This window comes from Artibeus jamaicensis, unplaced genomic scaffold (genome assembly GCF_021234435.1).
Source record: "Artibeus jamaicensis isolate MK-2021 breed Jamaican fruit bat unplaced genomic scaffold, CSHL_Jam_final scaffold_916, whole genome shotgun sequence".
Taxonomy (NCBI): Eukaryota; Metazoa; Chordata; class Mammalia; order Chiroptera; family Phyllostomidae; genus Artibeus; species Artibeus jamaicensis.
The window spans coordinates 41,379,857-41,400,087 of record NW_026522059.1 but is presented as its reverse complement, the minus strand read 5'-3'; the positions used below and the strand labels follow the sequence as shown (position 1 = coordinate 41,400,087).

The following is a 20,231-nucleotide window of genomic DNA, read 5'->3' as shown; positions in this document are numbered from 1 at the left end:
ATGTAGAGTTGTGGAGGGTCTTCATTGGATCAAGGAACCAAGATGGCTGAAAGGTAAAGGGGCTGAAATTCAGCTTGCCCTCTCCTTTCCAAGGTTTGAACAGTGCTGTGCTCACCAGGGGAGGCTGGTATATCAGTGACCCTGTAAAAGAGTGAAACTTTGTCTAGACTCTAGATCAGCATTTTCCAAAATATCACTTGCATACTACTGGAGGCAGTGGAGATGATTTTAGGTAGTTCCCAGATATACTTTGAAAAAGTATTTAATATTAAATGGCCTTATATCTCATGGTGGTTAGCACTCTATTGTACCAGTTCAAACCTCAATGCTAGGAAGGACAATAAATGAGTTTGAGGAGGGACAGGAATGAAAGCAAACAGAAAGTTATCAGGGTATCATGCCACTAGGCAGAATGATGTGGTGTGGAATACAAGCTCTAGAGCCAGACAGCCTGTGTTGAAATCCTTGCTCTCGCAGAAACTACCCATGTTATTTTGGGCATGTTCTTAACTCCCCTGCATGTCAATTTTTTAAAATAGCACTTAATACTCAAAGGTGCTATGAGGACTTAAATGATTACTACAGTGCTTCACATATAATGAACACTGAGCAAATGCAAGCTATTACCACCTTTCTGTAAATTATTTGGCAAAGGAACCAGAAACTAGCCCTGCATGGCCTCTGCTGGCTGAAAACTTACTCTGTGCCAGAAAGCATACATACCTGACCTTATTTTACTCATGAGCAAACTCAGGCTTAGAAAATTTCAGTGCCTTTCCCCAAGTTTTACAACTAATTCCAGCCAAGCCAGAATTCAAACTTAGATTGGTTGGATTCCAAAGCCCTCCTTTTTAACTTAATTAAGGATCAAAGACAAGGCCTGAAAAGTTTCACAGGCTTCCTTTCTCAATTTCCCCACTCATAACATGTAGTAGCAAATTCTGTCAAACGAAAAAGGTCTGTATGGGAGTGGAGGAGGGTAGACTGGAGAGATTAAGAAACTGGAAGGGTGGGGAAATCTTGGGAAATGGAATGAGAGCTCAGCCTGAACTGAAAGTTAGTGAGTCCCTGGGACATGCAGCAAAATGGGAATGTATGGGAAGCTGACCAGATCTGAAGAATGTCTCTTGGTGATAGATACGAAATAGCAGACTCTTAAGTTCCAGTTCTATTATTCATTGCTTCTAAAATCTTGTTGCATTGTACACCACAAAATTAATCCATCAATTTAGCAACTTTATACTTTATAATCACCTATTTGATGAATTTGGAAGAATTTGGTTATTTAAATGATTACTTTATATACAATCCCCATCATGCCCGTTAGGCAAGGAATCTTTGCCCTTATGACAAATGTTATTTCAACAAATTTCTTTGAAATAAACTGTTGCCTATTGGCGCTTTGCTTTTGCCAATTCGCAGAAAAGTAACTTGACCAGTTACTTTAAGCATGTCCTTTTAGGGTTGAAAAACGTCTTGCAACTACACTTATCTTTATCAAACTATTCATTCATCAAAATCAACATCTCTGGAGGGGGACACAAACCCATAAATTGGGTGGCAAAGTCTGTCCCACAGGTAACAGGTGTTTTGTGAAACATTCCTGTCACGTAGCTGGGGCGTGGAGAGAACAAACATTTGCCTGCTCACCTCCTACTTGCTTTTAGATGTCATTGCCCAGAGCTCCAACCTAGTAACTTTCGCTGCCAGTGCTCGCTGGTGCGGACGACCCAGCAAGTCGGTCCCAAGGGCGAGGGTGGCTGAATTGCTAAGCCACACACGTGGCTTTATAGTCTCCGGAGGCTCCAGTGGAGGCCCGGCCACCGCAGCTCGCCCGTCATCGGAGGGCGCGGCTAAGGCCTGCCAACCGGCCAATGCCCACTTCGCTGCCCGGGGGGCGCCGCCGGTCCGGTTCTACTACAATTCCCGGCAGCCGCGCCTCCCTCCCAGGCCCACTTCCTTACTAGAATGCCCCGAATCCCGCCGTGGCCCCGATTCCCACCGCCGCCGCCGCCGCCCCAAAAGAGTTCTACAGCCTCGGTGCAGGACGGGAGGAAAGAACCCGAGCGACCCTGAACGTCCACGCTCGCACCCGCACCGAAACGTTCCCTCGTCGGCGCTCGCGCCCGGGGGTTGGCCAAGAGGCTCCGGTCTCTGATGACGTGGCGTGCGGGGGCGGAGCCCCTACCGGTGGCGGGAGGGTGGGGGAGGAAGAGCGAGGTGAGCGCGGACGTCAGAGTGGAGAGCGGAAGGTCAGGAAGGCTCTGAGCGGAAGTGAGACTAAGGAGTCTGTCCGCCATTGTGGACCCGAGAAGCGGAGAGGGAGAGGGGAAGACGAGCGTGCAGGCGGAAGAGACGGGCCCCCTCCATTGGCTCCCGAGCGCGAGGCCCTCTCTCTGGCTTCTCAGCGAGCAGCGGCAGCGGCGGCGGCTGGAACGGTCAACTCGGCCGAGGGCGGCTTCCAACTGCTGTGAGTGCACGGGGAGAGGCCCAGGAGGCAGCGGCGGCGGCGGCAGCAGCTCTCGGGTTGCGGTGAAGAATGTCAGCCACTAGCGTGGATCAGGTGAGGGAGCCGAGGCTTCAGGCTCGGCGAAGGCCCGAGCCCCGGAGCTCCACCCTCGCGTGGGGCTTCGGCTCCTCCCCGTCGCCGCCGCTGCCGGCCCCATAACGGTGCCCCCGGCGCAAGTTGCGGTCCTGCCGTCCGGGCCGGGGCTCCCGCCCTGGCCCAGTCTGCGGTGGAGGCGGGTGGCCGCGGGGGGTGGGGGAAGGACTGCTCTTCGGGCCTTAGGACGCATCCTGAGGGCGGCAGACGTGGGGCTGACCCCGGGGCGAGCTCGGTAGACGGAACCCGAGTGGCGGTAGGGGGTTTAAAGACTGGGGGTGGTTGGGAAGTCGGTGGCTATGGAGGATATGGTGGCTTTTACTCCTACGCGGATTGTTTAAAATAACTTGTCTTTGATAACGCCTTTGATTAACACACTTTCCCTTTTCTTTTTTTTCCCTTCTCATTACGACACCTTTCGTCTTGCTACACAGAGACCTAAAGGGCAAGGAAATAAGGGTGAGTTTGGATAACTTTCTCTCATTCACCAAGGTTGGTCTGATGTTATTTGTTAAACTGTGAGGGCCTTTTTGTTTGTTTTTGTTCCTTTTTTATTTTTATTCTTTTTAAATGTAGGATTGGATAAACATTCATCATGGCTTAGGCAACCAAATGCTATCCAAAACTTAGGTAGTTCCTTGCTTTGATGCCACTTTTATAGAAAGAACACTGGTGCAAGAAATAGTTTTCTACTTAGCTGTATTTCAGTTCAGGAACTGTTATTATGAATACAGTGACATTTCTTTAATTTTGCAACCTATCTGTATTATGTAACTTCTGCCACAAGAAATCTTCTTGTACGTAGTAGATAAGTAGATACTTTGAGGAGTCTGGGTTACACTGGAACATGCAATCCCATAGTAGTCTATGTTATACTAGTGCAAATTGTACTGTTAATCATTGATGCTGCTGAAGTTTGTCACATTAGAGATCAAGACTGACCAGGCGTGTCATCTTGTTATGTAGTTATGATGGCAAGGTGAGACTCAATTTGGTATTTTAGAAAGGACTGATTTCCTGCCAGGATTATGTGATTTACTATTTAGTTAAAAAGAGAGAGAGAAGTTCTACTAAAGGTAAAGCATTTAAAAAATAAGTGTATTTTGTATTTACTAATCTGGAGCTGACTGAAACATGACATTGATCATGTGACCTGAGTGAGCATAGAATAATAACTGCTTTCTTGGGACAGTGCCAATTAAATAACATTACAGCGAATTATGTATTTATAACAGTTTGTAAATAGGGCTTGAAATAAGATGAAATAGAATGATGCTTCCTGTTTTTTATTTTGGTAGCAAAATGTTCAGGTTTTTTTATCTTCAGGCTTTATATACTATAGCAAATTTGAAAGGAATAGGCACCGTATACACAGCTTAGTTCATTTTCTTTGAGTTGTACAATTTATTTGAGAACTTGTGTATACCAGGTGTATGGTACTGTTTAAGTAACATTGTTTTGGTTAAAGATGTATTTTCTTGGAGTATGTAAACACTTACAAATTTTAAATTCTAGAATTTAATTTTTAGAGTTATTTTTGATTTTAGAATCATTTTGTATGTTGTGAGCATAAACCTCTGAATTTGGCATTGTTGATTTTAACCGAGTATTTATAAACTAACTTGTAAATTTAAAAAGAATGATCTATTACTTTTTTGCTAGTCTGTTAGGAAGTATACAGACTTTGAGATATGTGAAATTTGTGCTTACTATTGCCTAGCATAAATTATTTTATCCTAGATCTGTGGGGAGGTGGCACTTTGCAAGGCTATTTGAAATGCTAAGTGTTTTGTGTTACCTGCTTTAAGGTAAGTATGCAAGTTCTGTGAAGTAACTGACAAAGCAAAAGCATCTATTTAGTAAGCCATTAATGTAATCTTGATACATGATATAGTCTTTGATATTGTAAATTATATATAAATAATACTGCGTATTGGCCATAAATACTTATTGGTCATTAAAATTATTTTATCAGTATCACTTTTGTTTGTTAGATGTATTTAGATACACATACAGAGTATGTATTTGGATGGTTCATTACAGCAATTTTCCTTTCTCCTTTATTGTTCAGTTCATAATCTCATTCATGGATAGAATGATGGACTGGGATTCCTAAGTGATCTGTATTCTAATAGTGGTTGTGGCCACTGACTTGCCAAGTGAGCTTGAACACAGTGCATCTTTTGATCAGAATTTCTCCTCTATTAAATAAAAGGAATAATTTTGGTTGTAAATCCTATTCTGTGTTATGAGGATTGTTGTGATTACGATAGGCCACTACTCTAGGAATCACTGGATTTTCTGGTTTCTTATCACCTTCCTTGCCTCATCTATTTTTAGGATGCCAGAAGACTATTGCCTAAGGTGTGGTGGTTGGGAAAAACTCTCCTGCACTGAAAGTATTGGTAGTTATTTAAGATGCTTTAAAATAATGGATACTACAAGTGCACAAATATACATATACATTACTTACATTTATATGCCTCTGCAGGGAGAATTGCAAGGACAAGGGAATACCTCCAGTGAACTGATACCATTAGCTATGTTTGTGTTTGAGAGAAACTACTCTGCCTTAGCCGACTTGGTTTTCAAGCTAGTGAAATTGTTTTACAATTATTCTGTTTACTTATGAAGCAGAAAGAAAAGTTATTTTTCTTCAACTACAACCTCAGTATTCTAAGAACATGAATATTAAAGTTGAATTCAGAACTTATTAAACTTAGGAAAAATACATGGCTGAGCAGTTGTCAGAGTTTTGAAAGCAGGATTCTTTTCAGTTAATGTAATTTCAGAGATGCTGTGTTTCTTTCCTGAATTACCATTAGTTGACAGCATTGGCTTTATACCTGGCTTTAGTGTCTTTGATTTTCTGCATTAATAACAAGTGCACTAAAGGAACTAAAATTTAAAGGGACTTCTACAGCAGTATCTTGGGAGGGCAAAAATGCTTTGTAATATAAATAGTCGTAGGTGTACTTGTTTACAAGTTTGCATTTTTTAAAATTCATCTGTTGTTTTTATGTTAACTGTTAGAATTATTTGTATTATTGTTGGCCGAGGTAGTACTGTGGTTAGCAGAAATATAAGGGTAATTATTTACCCATTGGTCCATAATTTTAAAATGACTTTATATCACTTTCGTTTGTTAATGAGAGTTTTTGCTTGCAGGAATCAGTGTATTGTTCCTTTTCCTGCAGGCATCACAGAGAAAAGTGTCAGATCTTATACTCCAGGTAGCCTTAGGCTTTGTTGCTTGCTTCCTCCTATCCCTTAAGTTTATAAATAGATAAATGTATGGAAAGAAATTTATCTTTTTGCTCCTCTCTCCCCGCCCAACATTGGTACAACTGCAATTTCAAAGAATTAGGTTAAATTTGGCTCTCTTTTAGTGTTTCAGAAAAGTAGTTGAAAATGCCTTGTATTTTGGCAATATTCTTTTGTAACCTCTCCCACCTCCCCTCTGGAAATGATTGCAAAGCACCTAACTGTCATTTTAGGCTTTATTTTATTATTAATCCTCAAAACATTCCTATAAGGAGATAGAGGGTATATGGTGTTGTCGCTGTTTTTGTAGGTGGGAAAACATGATGCACAGATCTGTTGACTTTCCTAACTTGATGTAGTCAGACCAGAGCAAAGAATCATCTGGCTCCTAAGGCCCATGTTCTATCTTGATTTGACTCTGCTTCATAGAGCAGAGGAAACAGGCGAAGAATCATGTAAGTCATCTGTTCTTTTTTCCCTGAAGAACTTGTACAGACTATGGAATGGGCTTGGATTTCATTACTGTTTAATGGCTCTCAGTTTCCAAGACATTAGATTGTCATTAAGTGTGTTCAAAAACTAAAGTCTTTTTTTTTTTTTTAAGACAGTTGAATTTCTTAAATGTATGCTTCTGAAAATCAAGAGCTAGCAGCTTATTCAAATTTTAATTGAATGCAAATTACCTGTCAGTATGCATAAAATACTTTTAATTAAACATTTCCTTAAATTGACATACTCCTTGAATAGTTTTTTTTTAGGATTTCTTAGACAATGAATCACTTATAAATGACTGTAGACTATTAAGTTTGTGTGAACGTTTTGTTTTTAGTCTCCGTGACCCTTACAAGAAGGGAAAGGATAGAACAGGAAATAAGAATAGCAGTGTAATGTGTATTTAAATAAATTTTAAGTATGCACTTTTCACTATACTAGGAATATAGATGACATTTGTGAGAATCTAACAAATACAAGAAATAGTCGTGATTTTGAAATGGGTAGCTGTTTCAAATATATACTCAAGTAATAATCCAAAAGTGTAGTGAAGAACTCTTTTTCAAGAGGTAATAATAGAGTATGTGTAACTATCTTCCGTAAGGGAGTGGTAAACCCAGTGGTAGAGGAGAACAGGTATGCTAGAATCTCTTGGGGTGACATGATTAGCCCACCAGACAACCTAAGGTGCCCACCTCTTTATTTTCATTTCTAGTGGCTATTAACATTTAAATACTGGGGAGTCCGTCTAGCTCAACCTTGGCTATGATGCTGTCTTTATCATACAGAGTTAAACCAATTCAGATCAAGTGGACTGTATTTCTCTTGTAGTCTTTAAGGTTTCACTTTGAAGCCTTCACAGTCTATCATCGTTTCTTTGAGTGATCATGCTATTAGTAGGATGCAAAGAACTAAGGCATATTGCCTATTTTTGCTCCAATGTCATTGTCAACTCAGTATTACATAGTAGGTGATCTAAGTTCATTAGGGAAATAAAAATGGTATGCCATTATAAAGGAACACAACTTAATTCCATTGCCTCCAGCCTTAATTTATAATATTTCGTGACACTTTTTAAGTAATAAATTCCAGATATTGAGGGTTTTTTGTTGTTGTTGTTTCTGAGATTAGTCATCAGAAAGTTTCATCTTCTTACCTATCAGTATATTTACATAGATAGTGCTAGCACATCAAGTTTTAGCCTAGTAAAACTTGTGGGTCCTAAAGTAATTCTTAGTCCTACTTAGATCTTATAATACTTTATGTAGTAATATTCAAGATTATTGAATGTTATTAGTGAAAACTTATATATGTCACCTGACGTAGATAGATACTTACTGACACTCTCCTTGAACAGAGAAGTAGAGTTACAGAGGCTAAGTCACTAACTAGAGGTGGCTCACCCAGCTTCTCAGTGTTGGACTTGGGATTCAAACCCAAGACCTTCTTACCTCAAGTCTGTTCAGAGCACCCTGAGACAGTGTCAAGAGAATTAGGAAGTGTAGAGCATTTATGGAAATTATCTCTGAAGAAATATGGCATTATAAATTGTTCTTATTGGTTTTCTTGTGTGTTGCAAAAATAATGATTATCTTTAGTGTCTGAATTTTACTTGTACTTTCATGTGAAAGTCTTCATAATTTTTTGGTTTAGATTAAAGGCCCCTTTTATTTAGATTTTTTCATAATTATATTTATTCATTGTGATGTTGCTTCTAGTTAATTTTAGTCACTTTAACTGGAGACATTTAAGATACTTATTGTAACTTTAGTTAACAAAAAAGTTACTTTATTCTTTACCTTTATTGGACTAAGTCATAGATTTAACAAAGTTAGAGAACACACAGAAATCTGTGTGCAGCACTATTTGAAGCAGTATTTTAGATTCAAATATAACATTAGTGAATCCTTTGAACATCTTTATTTCATTGCTTACTACAGTTTTGAAATTGGGATATTTACCATATGTTTTTTGGTAATGGGAAGTATATGTATAATTTGTATTTCTCTAATCTTGGGCTTATCTATACAAGATTTGTAAGTTTGGGGTGACACAAATATTTATATCCAAAATTAAGTTAATCTTTAAAAAAGTTTTTAAGTGAAAAGACTAAAGAGCTCAGGGATATCTTTTTGTGATTTGGTTTGAAGAATGCTGAAAATGTTAGATTGTTCTGTAATTCTCATAATGATAATTACACCATATCTAATACAAACATATTTTTTAGTTTCAGTACAAAACGGTTCCATTCATCAAAAAGATGCTGTAAATGATGATGATTTTGAGCCATACTTAAGCAGCCAGACAAATCAGGTAAGTTTGATAGTTTCATGTTTAGGAAATTTAGCTTATATTAGTATTACTTGATTTTTCAAATAGATATTTTGATCTAATGAGACTAACCATAACATGAATAAATCTAGTGTAACTGCATAATAGTGCATAGCAGTTGCAGGTTTATGGCGCAGGAGAGTTCTTAAAAATTATGAACTGCTGAAACTAAATTATGAAATACAAAGATTTGAAGATGAACATTATTTGCTTATATTGTAGTTAGTTTTTTTGAATATTAACACATTTAATCTTTTCATGTCACTCTCATATCTTCATACCCACAGCAAATTACAAGGTTTTATTAGCTAGAAATTTGTGGGAGAGGACTACTTTGTGCCTGAAATTTTTCATTCAGTGTAGTGTTTTCTTTATAAGGCATTCCAATTTGAATTTCACTGATAAAGTTTTAATATATAACCTAGAAATGTAGGGAGTGGATAGGTAGGGGGATAGACTTTATAAACACTTGCTTATATATTGTAGCCATGGAGAATTTCATCCAGTAAAATTGGTGGTTTTTGAGGTTCTTGTGTATTTGGATTTTTTGTAAATCTTGTGAATTTGTATACAGGAGTATTAAGATTTAGACATAAAAAGTAATGTTTTGTCTCCATACCATTTGTGTCTGCTTAATAAAAATGTTGCTACTTGAAATAAATTTAAAAAATAGTTTTATTATTAACTAGTTTCTTTAGGAGAACACTGGAATAAAGCTGCTTTTGTTACTTTGCTTAAAAAATATGAAAAAATATATCTTGAAATCTTAACCTCTATTTTTTTTAAACTATAAAAGTACAAGGAACTAAATGTTATCACACAACTTCACAGTTTTAGATCAAGTATGATGAAAAAGTAGTTTCTATTTGTGGGATGTAGAATTATTTTTAGGATGGTGAAGAGCCATGGTTATGTTTAGACTGATTAATCTCTTGGTAATTTCTATGAACTCCCCTTTCTATCTGTTGATCTACATTCCTTGAATATGTCAAGAGGGAATAAACACATGAGAAAGAAGAAAAATGGATGATAAAATCTGAGAAAGTTTGGCTACCTTAAGAATGAAAAGTTCATTTCACATTTATATAATCTACTTTATGATCTCAATAAATTTACTTTCCACTAGAGATTGTGAAAGAATGTGTCATTGGAAAATAGGGAAAGATCATTTGTTGTGTGATGTATATGCAAGATTTAAAAGAAATACAGTATTCTATTTGGGTCAGTTATTCCTTTTGGCAGTGTTTTCTAATTTTTTTTTTTTTTAGAAATTCTGATATTACAAGGTGTAGTAGATATTCCCCTCACAAGGTCTTTATGAACAAATTAGTTTGAGAAGTTTTTTTGGTCTGAATAATTAAAATGGTTTTTTTTGCTACTTGATTTCATACTTCATTAAAACGTAAATGAATTTCTAAGACAAGAATATAGAATGCAGATATTTTTGTCTTAATTGTTCAAACTGTTTTCAGGGGATTTTAGTGGATTGTAGATATTTGAAAATTGTTATGTAAGAATCTTAGTTTTACTTGGTAACAGATATTTTATAATTCATTTGTCACAGGGGCATAGAAGATTGGTTATTTGGCATTCCGCAGAGGTGTTTCAGGTCTGCCTAGGGGAGACTGGGGGAGGGTGCCTTTGATCCCACCCTTGTGCAGCCAGAGCTGTGCTCTGCTTCTTATCTGTTTTTTTTTTTAATTGGAATTTTGCAGAAGAGTTTCACTTGCAAAGAAATTTTTTTAAGGGTTGGAAAGTTATTTTTTAAGAACAGAAGTGCATTTATCTTAATAAACTTGATTTTTAAATTGTATCATAAAAACTTCCTTATGTTGTGAGAAACATCTATAAAAGACTTGCTTTAATGTGTTATTTAAATGGAAGGTCTTGTGCTTTATAGTACTCAAATCACTATTTTGATTCATGATATTTGAATCAATATATTTATGCTCTAATGGGAGGTTTTAAATTTTGATACCAGTAAGGCTGTGTTTTACTTCTCTTTTCTTCTGAGTACTGACCAATAGGTTTTCAGCAGTTACCTTTCTGTAACACTAAAGATAATTAGGTGTACTCAGGGTACATAGTTACTTTTTAAAGAGCACTACAATTATAAAAATATTGAAAATGGATCTTTTGGAGATAATGGAAAATTATCTGAAATTTTTTAGTTTTGTAAGACTAAGTTACTTATAATCACTTAGCTGAAATAAAACAATTTATCAAAATTGACCTTTTTAAGCAGATTAGTGAAACTGGATTCACTGGTGAAATATATCAGGTAATTATTTGCAGATTTAAAGTTCTGCAAGTAGTTATAGGTCCTTGTACTGACCTAGTTGAAGTAATTGTTTAATTTTTTAAAATTTCAATTAAACGTAATATGACTTTATAATTAAATGCCATCATCTGATTTTAATGTTATAAATAAGAAAAATGAATCCTTTGCCTGAAAAGGTATTTAAGGTTTTTGGTTAACTGAAATTGCTTTGTTACTTATTCACACCAAACCCAGGGATACTTCACACCAGGTTATTGACCTTCTGATGCAGCATATTTCTTATATTTTTTACTGTTCACTTCCTTAGTAAATAATTCTTATAGTAACTTACAAGTAAATATCTGTCCTTCAGGTCTGAAAATTAGCTCTCTCATATAGATATATAATAGGTGCAGCCAAATTGGATGCTTCTGCTTGACAAGGAAGGTGGGATTTTTGAAACTCAGGCCTTAACCAGTTAGTTTGAAAGACAAGACCAATTGAAGCTTTGTAAATTGTGTAGGTCTTTTCTTTTGTAAGATTTTATTTATTTATCTTTAGAGGGGAAGGGAAGGAGGGAGAGAGGGAGAGAAATATCAGTGTATGGTTGCCTCTCCTGTGTCCCCTGCTGGGAACTGGCCTGCAACCCAGGCATGTGCCCTGACTGGGAATCAAACCGAGGTTGTTTGGTCCATAGGCCTGTGCTCAAGCCACTGAGCTACACCAGCCATGGCAAAAATGTGTGTTTTTGTTGCTTCTGTTAATTCTATCTTGGGTTTAATGTGTCATTCTTTAATGATTTTTAGAGCTTTGTGCTTAAAATTAAATTTACTTTGCTTAATTATTAAGTAGATGTACATGTTTACACTAATGTAAAAATATTTGCTGTGTAAATGTTTTTTGTTTATTCTCTTAAAAGATCACTGTGTATATTTAAAGATTTTATTTATTTTTAGAGAGGGAAAAAGAAAGGGAGAAAAACATCAGTGTGTAGTTGCCTTTCCCGCACCCTCTGTCTGTGACCTGGCCTGCAACCCAGGCATGTGCCCTGACTGGGGATCAAACCCGTAACCCTTTGGTTTGCAGGCCCAGCACTTTATCCACTGAGCCACACCAGCCAGGGCAAAAGATGACTACATTTAAGTAAAAATAAAGGTCAGCAATACAAAAAAAAATAGTTCTCTATAATTTCTGAGAATAATGAGGCAATTAAGTTGATCAGAAAATTCAGATTTGATGCTATTAAAGGTGCCATATAAATTTTAAGAATAAATTAGAAAAATGAAGTTTGCATTTGTCTGCTTGTGTATGTGGGGAAACAGATTCCTTGCCATTTTTATTAGGGAAGAGGTGTAAACAACAAAGAAAGTAATATATTTTGAATTTTGTAATTTTCTGTCCCTGCCCTTAGTTAAGGTTTTCATTATCTCTGCCTGTTCCAGTGATTTCCTAATAGGTAGTTACATATTCAGGAGTCTTCTCAAAGTCGCAGTTTGGCTGTACCATTGTTACATTAGTAACAATGTAAAGACTACCTCAGCATCACAGCACATCCCTTCCTGCCTCAACTTTGGTTACCTTTCTCTGTGTAATTACTCAAAGAAAAGGGGCTTATTATTATTTTCTGAAAATATAAATGTTTCATGGTCTCAGTATATATAATTTACACACACAGACACATTCAGGTGTCTGTTACTTCTAACGTTTTTACTGACTTCCCCAGTTACTTGCACTGTTCTCTTTGTGCTAGAGTAGTTTGTTTTGCTTTGTTTGGAAGTACAAACAAATGGCAGTTTGTTTGTACTTCCATTACAGTACTTACCAAATTGTAGGGTAAATATGTCTTCTTTACTAGACCTGTGAAGTCCTCTAGGTCAGAGACCATGTGTTTCATGGTCTCCAATGATTGGCACTTTAACACATAGGAGACATTCATTAAGTACTTATTGAATAAATAGATTAGGTTATTTTATGAATTAGGGAATTACGAATTACGGTTGATGAAACACCACATTAATTGAGTATAATATATAATACATTGTTCTTAGGACATTCTTATGATTAGGTATGAATAAATCATGTCTTTTAAAAGTACAATAATTTTAAGATATTAGAGGAATGTACAGATAAGCATTAAAAGTAGACTAAACTTCACTTTTTTGTTAATTCAGAAGTGAGTTCTGGAGACTGAAGTACCTAATTCTTAAGGGAAAGTAGTTTTGTTTTTCTTCTGTGCTATTGGTGGATAATGCCTCAACCTTTTTATTGAACTTCTGAAACATTGTTATTTCATGGAAGTTGGGATATTTATGAAGGAAAATGGTTATTAAGTTACCTTAACTGGAAGGTTCAGTTATAATTGACTTGTATTAAAATGCCCTGAGGTCAGAACCGTGATCATAAACATTTTATTATTATTCAGGTTTTCTTTGAAATAATAGAAAAACGATTGACCTACCAGCTAAGGGATGACAATTATAAATGGTTTCAAAATTTTAAGGAAGAACTTTTAATTTTCCATATTTTAGTTTCCAAATAAAAAAATTAAGGTAAATGCATAACTGTATTTCCATGTAGTGCTTTGCAATTTTTTAAAGTCTTTACAGTTAATTAGAGCATCAAGCATTATCCCCAATTTACTGATGAGGTAACAGGGTTAGAGAAATTCAGTGATCTGAAGAGTTCACTGTACATAGAAAGTGAGAGTACAGGATTGAGCCCAGCCCTTGCCTACTACATCACATCATTGATGACTTTATACTTTTTAGGTCTGGACTAGCTTTGAAATTATACAAATGTGTGTTATGGTTAAGATACATTTTAAAGAGGCAGTTTAAGCTGTATTAATACATAAAATTTGTTAATTGAACACTTTGTAGGTCCCAGGCAGTGTATCTTTATTTTCTTTTAATAGAGGATAAAACAATTCAGTGTTGTAACTTGGTTACTTTCATGGTGGTAAGTGCCTGGGCTAGAATGAGAATTTAGTTGCCTCATGGTTTCACTTTAGCCTTCTATTAATGTCCTCTTCAGTTGTGTTTTTTAAGTTTACAATGTAGGTAAAGGGTTTGTGCTTCTGTTTTCACCAGTATGTTTATTATATCCATTGATTATTGTATCACTTTTTATATGCATATATTATTTCCACTTCCAATTAGTTTTTTGAATGTGAGGGAAATAAATACTTTACTTTGTTTAAAGGTTGTAGCTCTTCAAAGAACATAGTAAGATTTCACTATTACCACTTTCCAAATTATGAAATGAGCTATTTAAAGTGATCACTTTGCATAGACCGAAATTGAGTATGTCTCATTATAACCAGGTTTTAAGTAAAAGGTGAAAGTAAATTTTGAGTTATTTTCCATTATCAGTAGGTGGAAATTCTGTTTTCTCCACTACCAAGGTGCATTTCTCTAATTGATATTCCACTTAGCTAGAGATTAAAAATTTAGCAAAACATTTAAAAGTATTTCCAATTATAATCAAAGCTCTACCAATTCAAAATGTGTTGATCATATCTTTTTTTGTTACCTTTAGAGTTTCCACCATTTTGTTTTTACTAGAGTCCAAACTGAAGTCTTGTCTTTTGAAAAGAGATTGCTTAAGTTGCTTTTATAGAGCTAAGGAAACAAAACATCTCATTCAGCTAAAACTCCTGAGAGAACTGGGAAATAAATGACTAGCATTTGATAAACTAGAGAAAGGCCGTTTATCCAAGTATGCTGGAGGACTCTAGGTGGTAGGACTGTGGCCATCTGGGCCGTCCAGCATGTGCAGTAACACGTCTCTTATCAGCCTGAGCTGTCTGTTCCATAGGCAGGTGTGACTAGTGCAGCGCATTTTAAAGTAATTTAAACTTACTCCTGACAAAATTGCTAATTTACAAGGAAGCAGTAAAGATCATGATTTTAAAAAATAATTGAAAAGTTAACTAATCAAAGCCTTCATGCCCAAAAGGGTTTGGGCCTGTTTCAGCCCCAGAGGAGATGGAAGTGGCAGAAATTTGTTCCCCATTAATCTCACAGTAGAGGTTGGGAACTTTTTTGTTTTTAGGAATTGGTACAGGTTACCAAACCAGTTAAAACAGAGTTGAGAAGCTTGGCCCAGGGACCAAATCCAGTCCATGCCATTTACTTTGAGAATACCCTGGAGTTAGCAGCCTTTTCAAAATGTTAAAAAAAATATAAAAAAAAAGGCAGCAACCAAGAGACTGTTTGGCTTGCAAGCTTAAAATATAGTGGTAGGCAAAAGTAGGCTTACAGTCGTGAATACATAAAATAAAGAATTAACAAGGCTGTTGTAATAATCATAACCCCATGTCTTTTTTTCCATATGAACAACTTTAACTTTAAGCCTCCTTTTGCCGCCCCTGTATTTGTTTTTTGGTCTTTTGTTTTGTTGGCTGACCCCCGAATTAACACAATGGGTATAGATTAATTAGAAACTTGATGTGTAACTATTTTGCAGAATTCAGCATTTGTGGTGATGAAATAAGTTATGGGTATAGTTTTCCAAACACTTCATTATGAAAAATGATAAAACTTTCTACCTGGTCTGTTTTTCCTCTTCTACAGCTTGATAAGTACTTACCGAGTCTAGATTTCCTTGCCAACATTCTAAATTAAAACTTTGAAACTGATTATTTCCATACTTATCCCAGCTCTCCTACTCTTTCTTCATGTAGAATTTATTTCCTTTCCTATGTTAATGTGTCTTTAGCTATTGGTTTTCTTGTAGAATGAGTTCCTCTTACCAATGTTTTTCACAATGTAGGCATTCAATAAGTGTTAGGTTCAAATGAATGAATAATGAATACTTCAGTAATTTTTAACTAAAAAAAGAGAATTTTTAAAATCTTTTAATCTATTATATATTCACTTATATTGGCTGAACGTCTATTAATTTTCATTAAGCTTTTCAAAGTTATATTGACTTTAAACACTATGGTATTTAATTTTTAGTAAATAATTTAGTGCTTGGATTATTATACTTGTGTGTGAGCCATCTTCATGGCTAGTAAAGTTTACTCAATTTCTTTAAAACATTTTTTTTATTGTTGGAAACCATTGTTGGTTATTTTGAACTTTTCTCAAGCTCTTGTATTTGTCTTTATATATAACAGTCAATATTTATACTGTTTATCTCTGTAATGATGGCACTACTGTGGTTGATTCAAAGATGCTCTTCATTTCCTTTATACTAATATATTTTCAAATATAGTTAGTAATTATCCATTATAGTTAAAGAATATGTTCAGCTAAGTTAATAAATAGTAACATATTTTCAGTTTTGAATGCAGTAAAATATACTTAATGTCAAGTGTATTTAAAGTCTTATTTTTCTTTAAATAGTGTGAAGTGAGAGTTGTTTAAGTCCAAGTTTTACTGGAAATACTCCATAATACTGTGTCATAATTACTAACTTAAATGCAGCCTTTGTTTGATTATCTTGTTATTTTTATTTTAGTTATATCAAAATCATTTTAAAAGACAAAATACTAGCTTTCTCATAGTCAGTGTACTTGTAACAATCACAGCATGTGTTAGAAGAAACTAATAATAACAATAAAGCATCTTCTCAATTTTCAGTGATGGCCTTTAAAAAATAATTTAAAGTAAATTCCAAGTAGTATGACTGATGTTTGGCACATATTTGTACTAATGTACTTTCTTGAGTGAGAAAGCAGTATTAGAATAGTCCCAAGAGAGTAATGGCAAAATAAAAGTGAGTTACATACTTTGCTCTGGAGAATTTAGAATATTAATATTGATAGAAATTTAGTGAATAATTGCCTTCAAAATTTGACCCTTGCAGTGGGAACACTAGTTTTGCTAACTGGATATTAGCTTATTTTTTTCACCCTGCTTATTAATGCTACTAATTCTAAACCTCTGTCTGAGGCTTTAAAAATCATACCTACATCGAAGAGTGAAAATCTGTCAGGCCTGTTTTTGACATAAGAAATGCATTTTTCAAAGATCTTTTTATAATATTTTATTTTTCATGTTGTGTAGTAACAGTTTAAGTTTTTTAAATGGAATTTGATGCCTTGGTTTCTGGCACATAACTAAATGAATGATTAGTTAATATTCAGAATAAATGGTGATATAATTACAGTAATTCTGGAAAAAATACAGGAGTTTGTTTTCAAATGAAAATTCTGATCAGGAAGGTGATAAGTTTATTATGTAAAATTTGGAAAAGCTAGTACAAAGAAGAGGCACTTACTCTTTCATCATTAAGAAACCATAGTAAGGATTTGGTTTCATTTCTTTTTCAAAATGAGCAAGGCAAAACAAAAACAGATTTGAATCATGCTGTAGTTACAATCTTGAATCTTTTTTTATTAGTCTGTATTTCTGTTTTTTTCCTTAATAAAGATAGAAAACTTAATTGCTGAAATGGATTCCATAATATAGACTAATTTCTCTCTTAATGTCATGATTTCCAGATTTGTTTAATTCTTGCTTATGAATTTTTGGGTACATCAATTACTTAAAATAAAGCTGGCTGTAAGTGATCATTTCTTGTCTGCAAAATGTATAAATCAACTTTGATACACTGAAATTACAGTATTTTAAAATTGTGGTACAGGACCAGGCCCTTTAAACAAAAATAATCAACTCACTACTACCCCCTGCTCTGAAATAAAAATCCTGTGATTTTATATATAATACTTTAAAATAAAAATAGTCATCGGCCTTTTTTTTCTTTGGTTGATAAAATTAGATGTGAAATTTTAATTTAGCTATTTGGAACAGGTAGATTTGTTTTTCATTTACTTAAAACTATTTGGTTTTAGTCTTTCACATGTCTTTTATCCCCCTACCCTTCGGAGGAAATTTCGCTCTTGATTATGATCTTTTGTTTTCCAGAGTAACAGCTATCCACCAATGTCAGATCCATACATGCCTAGTTACTATGCTCCATCCATTGGATTTCCATATTCTCTTGGGGAAGCAGCATGGTCCACGGCGGGAGACCAACCTATGCCATATCTGACAACCTATGGACAAATGAGTAATGGAGAACATCATTATATACCAGATGGTGTGTTTAGTCAACCTGGGGCATTAGGAAATACCCCTCCATTTCTTGGTCAGCATGGATTTAACTTTTTTCCTGGTAATGCTGATTTCTCTACATGGGGGACAAGTGGATCTCAGGGACAATCAACGCAAAGTTCTGCTTATAGTAGCAGTTACGGCTATCCACCTAGTTCTCTTGGGAGAGCTATTACTGATGGACAGGCTGGATTTGGCAATGATACTTTGAGTAAGGTGCCCGGCATTAACAGTATTGAGCAAGGCATGACGGGACTGAAAATTGGTGGTGACCTGACAGCTGCAGTGACAAAAACTGTAGGTACAGCCTTGAGCAGCAGTGGTATGACTAGCATTGCAACCAATAGTGTCCCAGTTAGCAGTGCAGCACCTAAACCGACCTCCTGGGCCGCCATTGCTAGAAAGCCTGCCAAACCTCAACCGAAACTTAAACCCAAGGGCAATGTGGGAATTGGGGGTTCAGCTGTGCCACCACCTCCTATAAAACACAACATGAATATTGGAACTTGGGACGAAAAGGGGTCTGTGGTAAAGGCTCCACCAACCCAACCAGTTCTGCCTCCTCAAACTATAATCCAGCAGCCTCAGCCATTAATTCAACCACCACCATTGGTGCAAAGCCAACTGCCTCAACAGCAGCCTCAGCCACCACAACCACAACAGCAACAAGGACCTCAGCCACAGGCCCAGCCTCACCAAGTGCAGCCCCAACAGCAACAGCTGCAGAACCGCTGGGTAGCTCCTCGGAATAGGGGAGCTGGCTTCAACCAGAACAATGGAGCGGGCGGTGAAAATTTTGGTTTAGGTGTTGTTCCTGTCAGTGCTTCACCTTCTAGTGTAGAAGTGCATCCAGTGCTGGAGAAGCTAAAGGCCATAAACAACTATAATCCCAAAGACTTTGACTGGAACCTGAAGAATGGACGTGTGTTTATAATTAAAAGCTATTCTGAGGATGACATTCACCGTTCCATTAAGTACTCTATCTGGTGTAGTACTGAGCATGGTAATAAGCGTTTGGATGCAGCTTACCGTTCCCTGAATGGGAAAGGCCCACTCTATTTACTCTTCAGTGTGAATGGCAGTGGACATTTTTGTGGAGTGGCTGAAATGAAGTCTGTTGTGGACTATAATGCATATGCTGGTGTCTGGTCTCAGGATAAGTGGAAAGGCAAATTTGAAGTTAAGTGGATCTTTGTCAAAGATGTTCCCAATAACCAATTACGGCATATTCGCTTAGAAAATAATGACAACAAACCAGTTACCAATTCAAGGGACACTCAAGAGGTACCCCTAGAAAAAGCTAAGCAAGTGCTTAAAATAATTGCTACTTTCAAGCATACCACCTCAATCTTTGATGACTTTGCACATTACGAAAAGCGTCAAGAAGAGGAGGAAGCCATGCGTAGGGTAAGAGTACAGTAATTTTTGTGTGTAGGGTCTTTATTGGGGTGCTATGCATGGATGGGTATTCTTTAATGCCTTTTAATATTACATTCTGAGTTTAAGAACTTTACTCTGAAGTGGCTTAAGAAACGACTTTATAAACATCCTTGAAAGCCTGTGATGCCATATTTGAAACATTTCCTCTTTCCTTCCCAAGGGTAACCCTTACTCTGAATTTGCTTCCTGCCTATTCTTCATACTCCTCAGGTGATAAAGATCATTGAGTCCTGTTCATCAAAGCTCAGTGAATTCTGCATTTGTAATTAAGCAGGCTTAAGAACTGGCAAAGAACTCCAATCTCAAACATTAATTTTATGGGAAAATGTGTCTGGAGTTTGAAACAGCTTTTGAATAAATGTTTATTATTCATTTTGTATTTATGAGAAATAAAATATTTTTCTCTAAAACTCCTGAAGCATTTTTATAATTGTGTAGTTAGAGTAACTTGTACAAAATGCAGTAAAGAATGACTCTTAGGAAGGCAGCCAGTACAAGAGTTGGACAGACATGGGCTTTAGATGTAGACTGTAGGATTTGATTTCTGACACTTAATTTACCTCAGTGAGACTTGAAGGTTCCCTTCCCAAGAAGTTACTTACTCACTGTTAATGCCTGCATCTTACTGGGCAGATTCGGTCATAAAGCATACAACAGACAGGCTGGAGGATGTTATTTGTTTCATACTTCAAAAGAAGATTGGTATGGGCTTCGGGAGAGGGTGCTATTTTTAAGAGAAAAGGAGAGAAAGGACTGAGGAGGCTACTAGTAGATTTTT

At 36.2% G+C, this 20,231-nt stretch overlaps 1 protein-coding gene across 7 annotated transcripts in view; it reads left to right on the top strand.

The window, feature by feature from the left end:
* Positions 1-2,291: 2,291 nt before the first annotated feature.
* The window catches only part of YTHDF3 (YTH N6-methyladenosine RNA binding protein F3), a 37,668-nt gene continuing 19,728 nt past the window's right edge, over positions 2,292-20,231 (top strand). For 2 of the 7 annotated variants that reach the window (XR_008390766.1, XM_037133531.2), the window contains exons 1-5: positions 2,412-2,563; positions 3,037-3,061; positions 6,177-6,321; positions 8,586-8,671; positions 17,825-19,420. Coding sequence is in view for 6 of the 7 variants with exons in the window: in XM_037133531.2 (XP_036989426.2) it covers positions 6,264-6,321; positions 8,586-8,671; positions 17,825-19,420 (1,740 nt within the window). In the remaining variant the exon portion in view is untranslated. Of the gene's footprint in view, positions 2,564-2,703; positions 2,859-3,036; positions 3,062-6,176; positions 6,322-8,585; positions 8,672-17,824; positions 19,421-20,231 lie in introns of those variants that run through there. The other 5 variants (XM_037133532.2, XM_053660905.1, XM_053660908.1 and 2 more) reach the window with 5 other exon arrangements.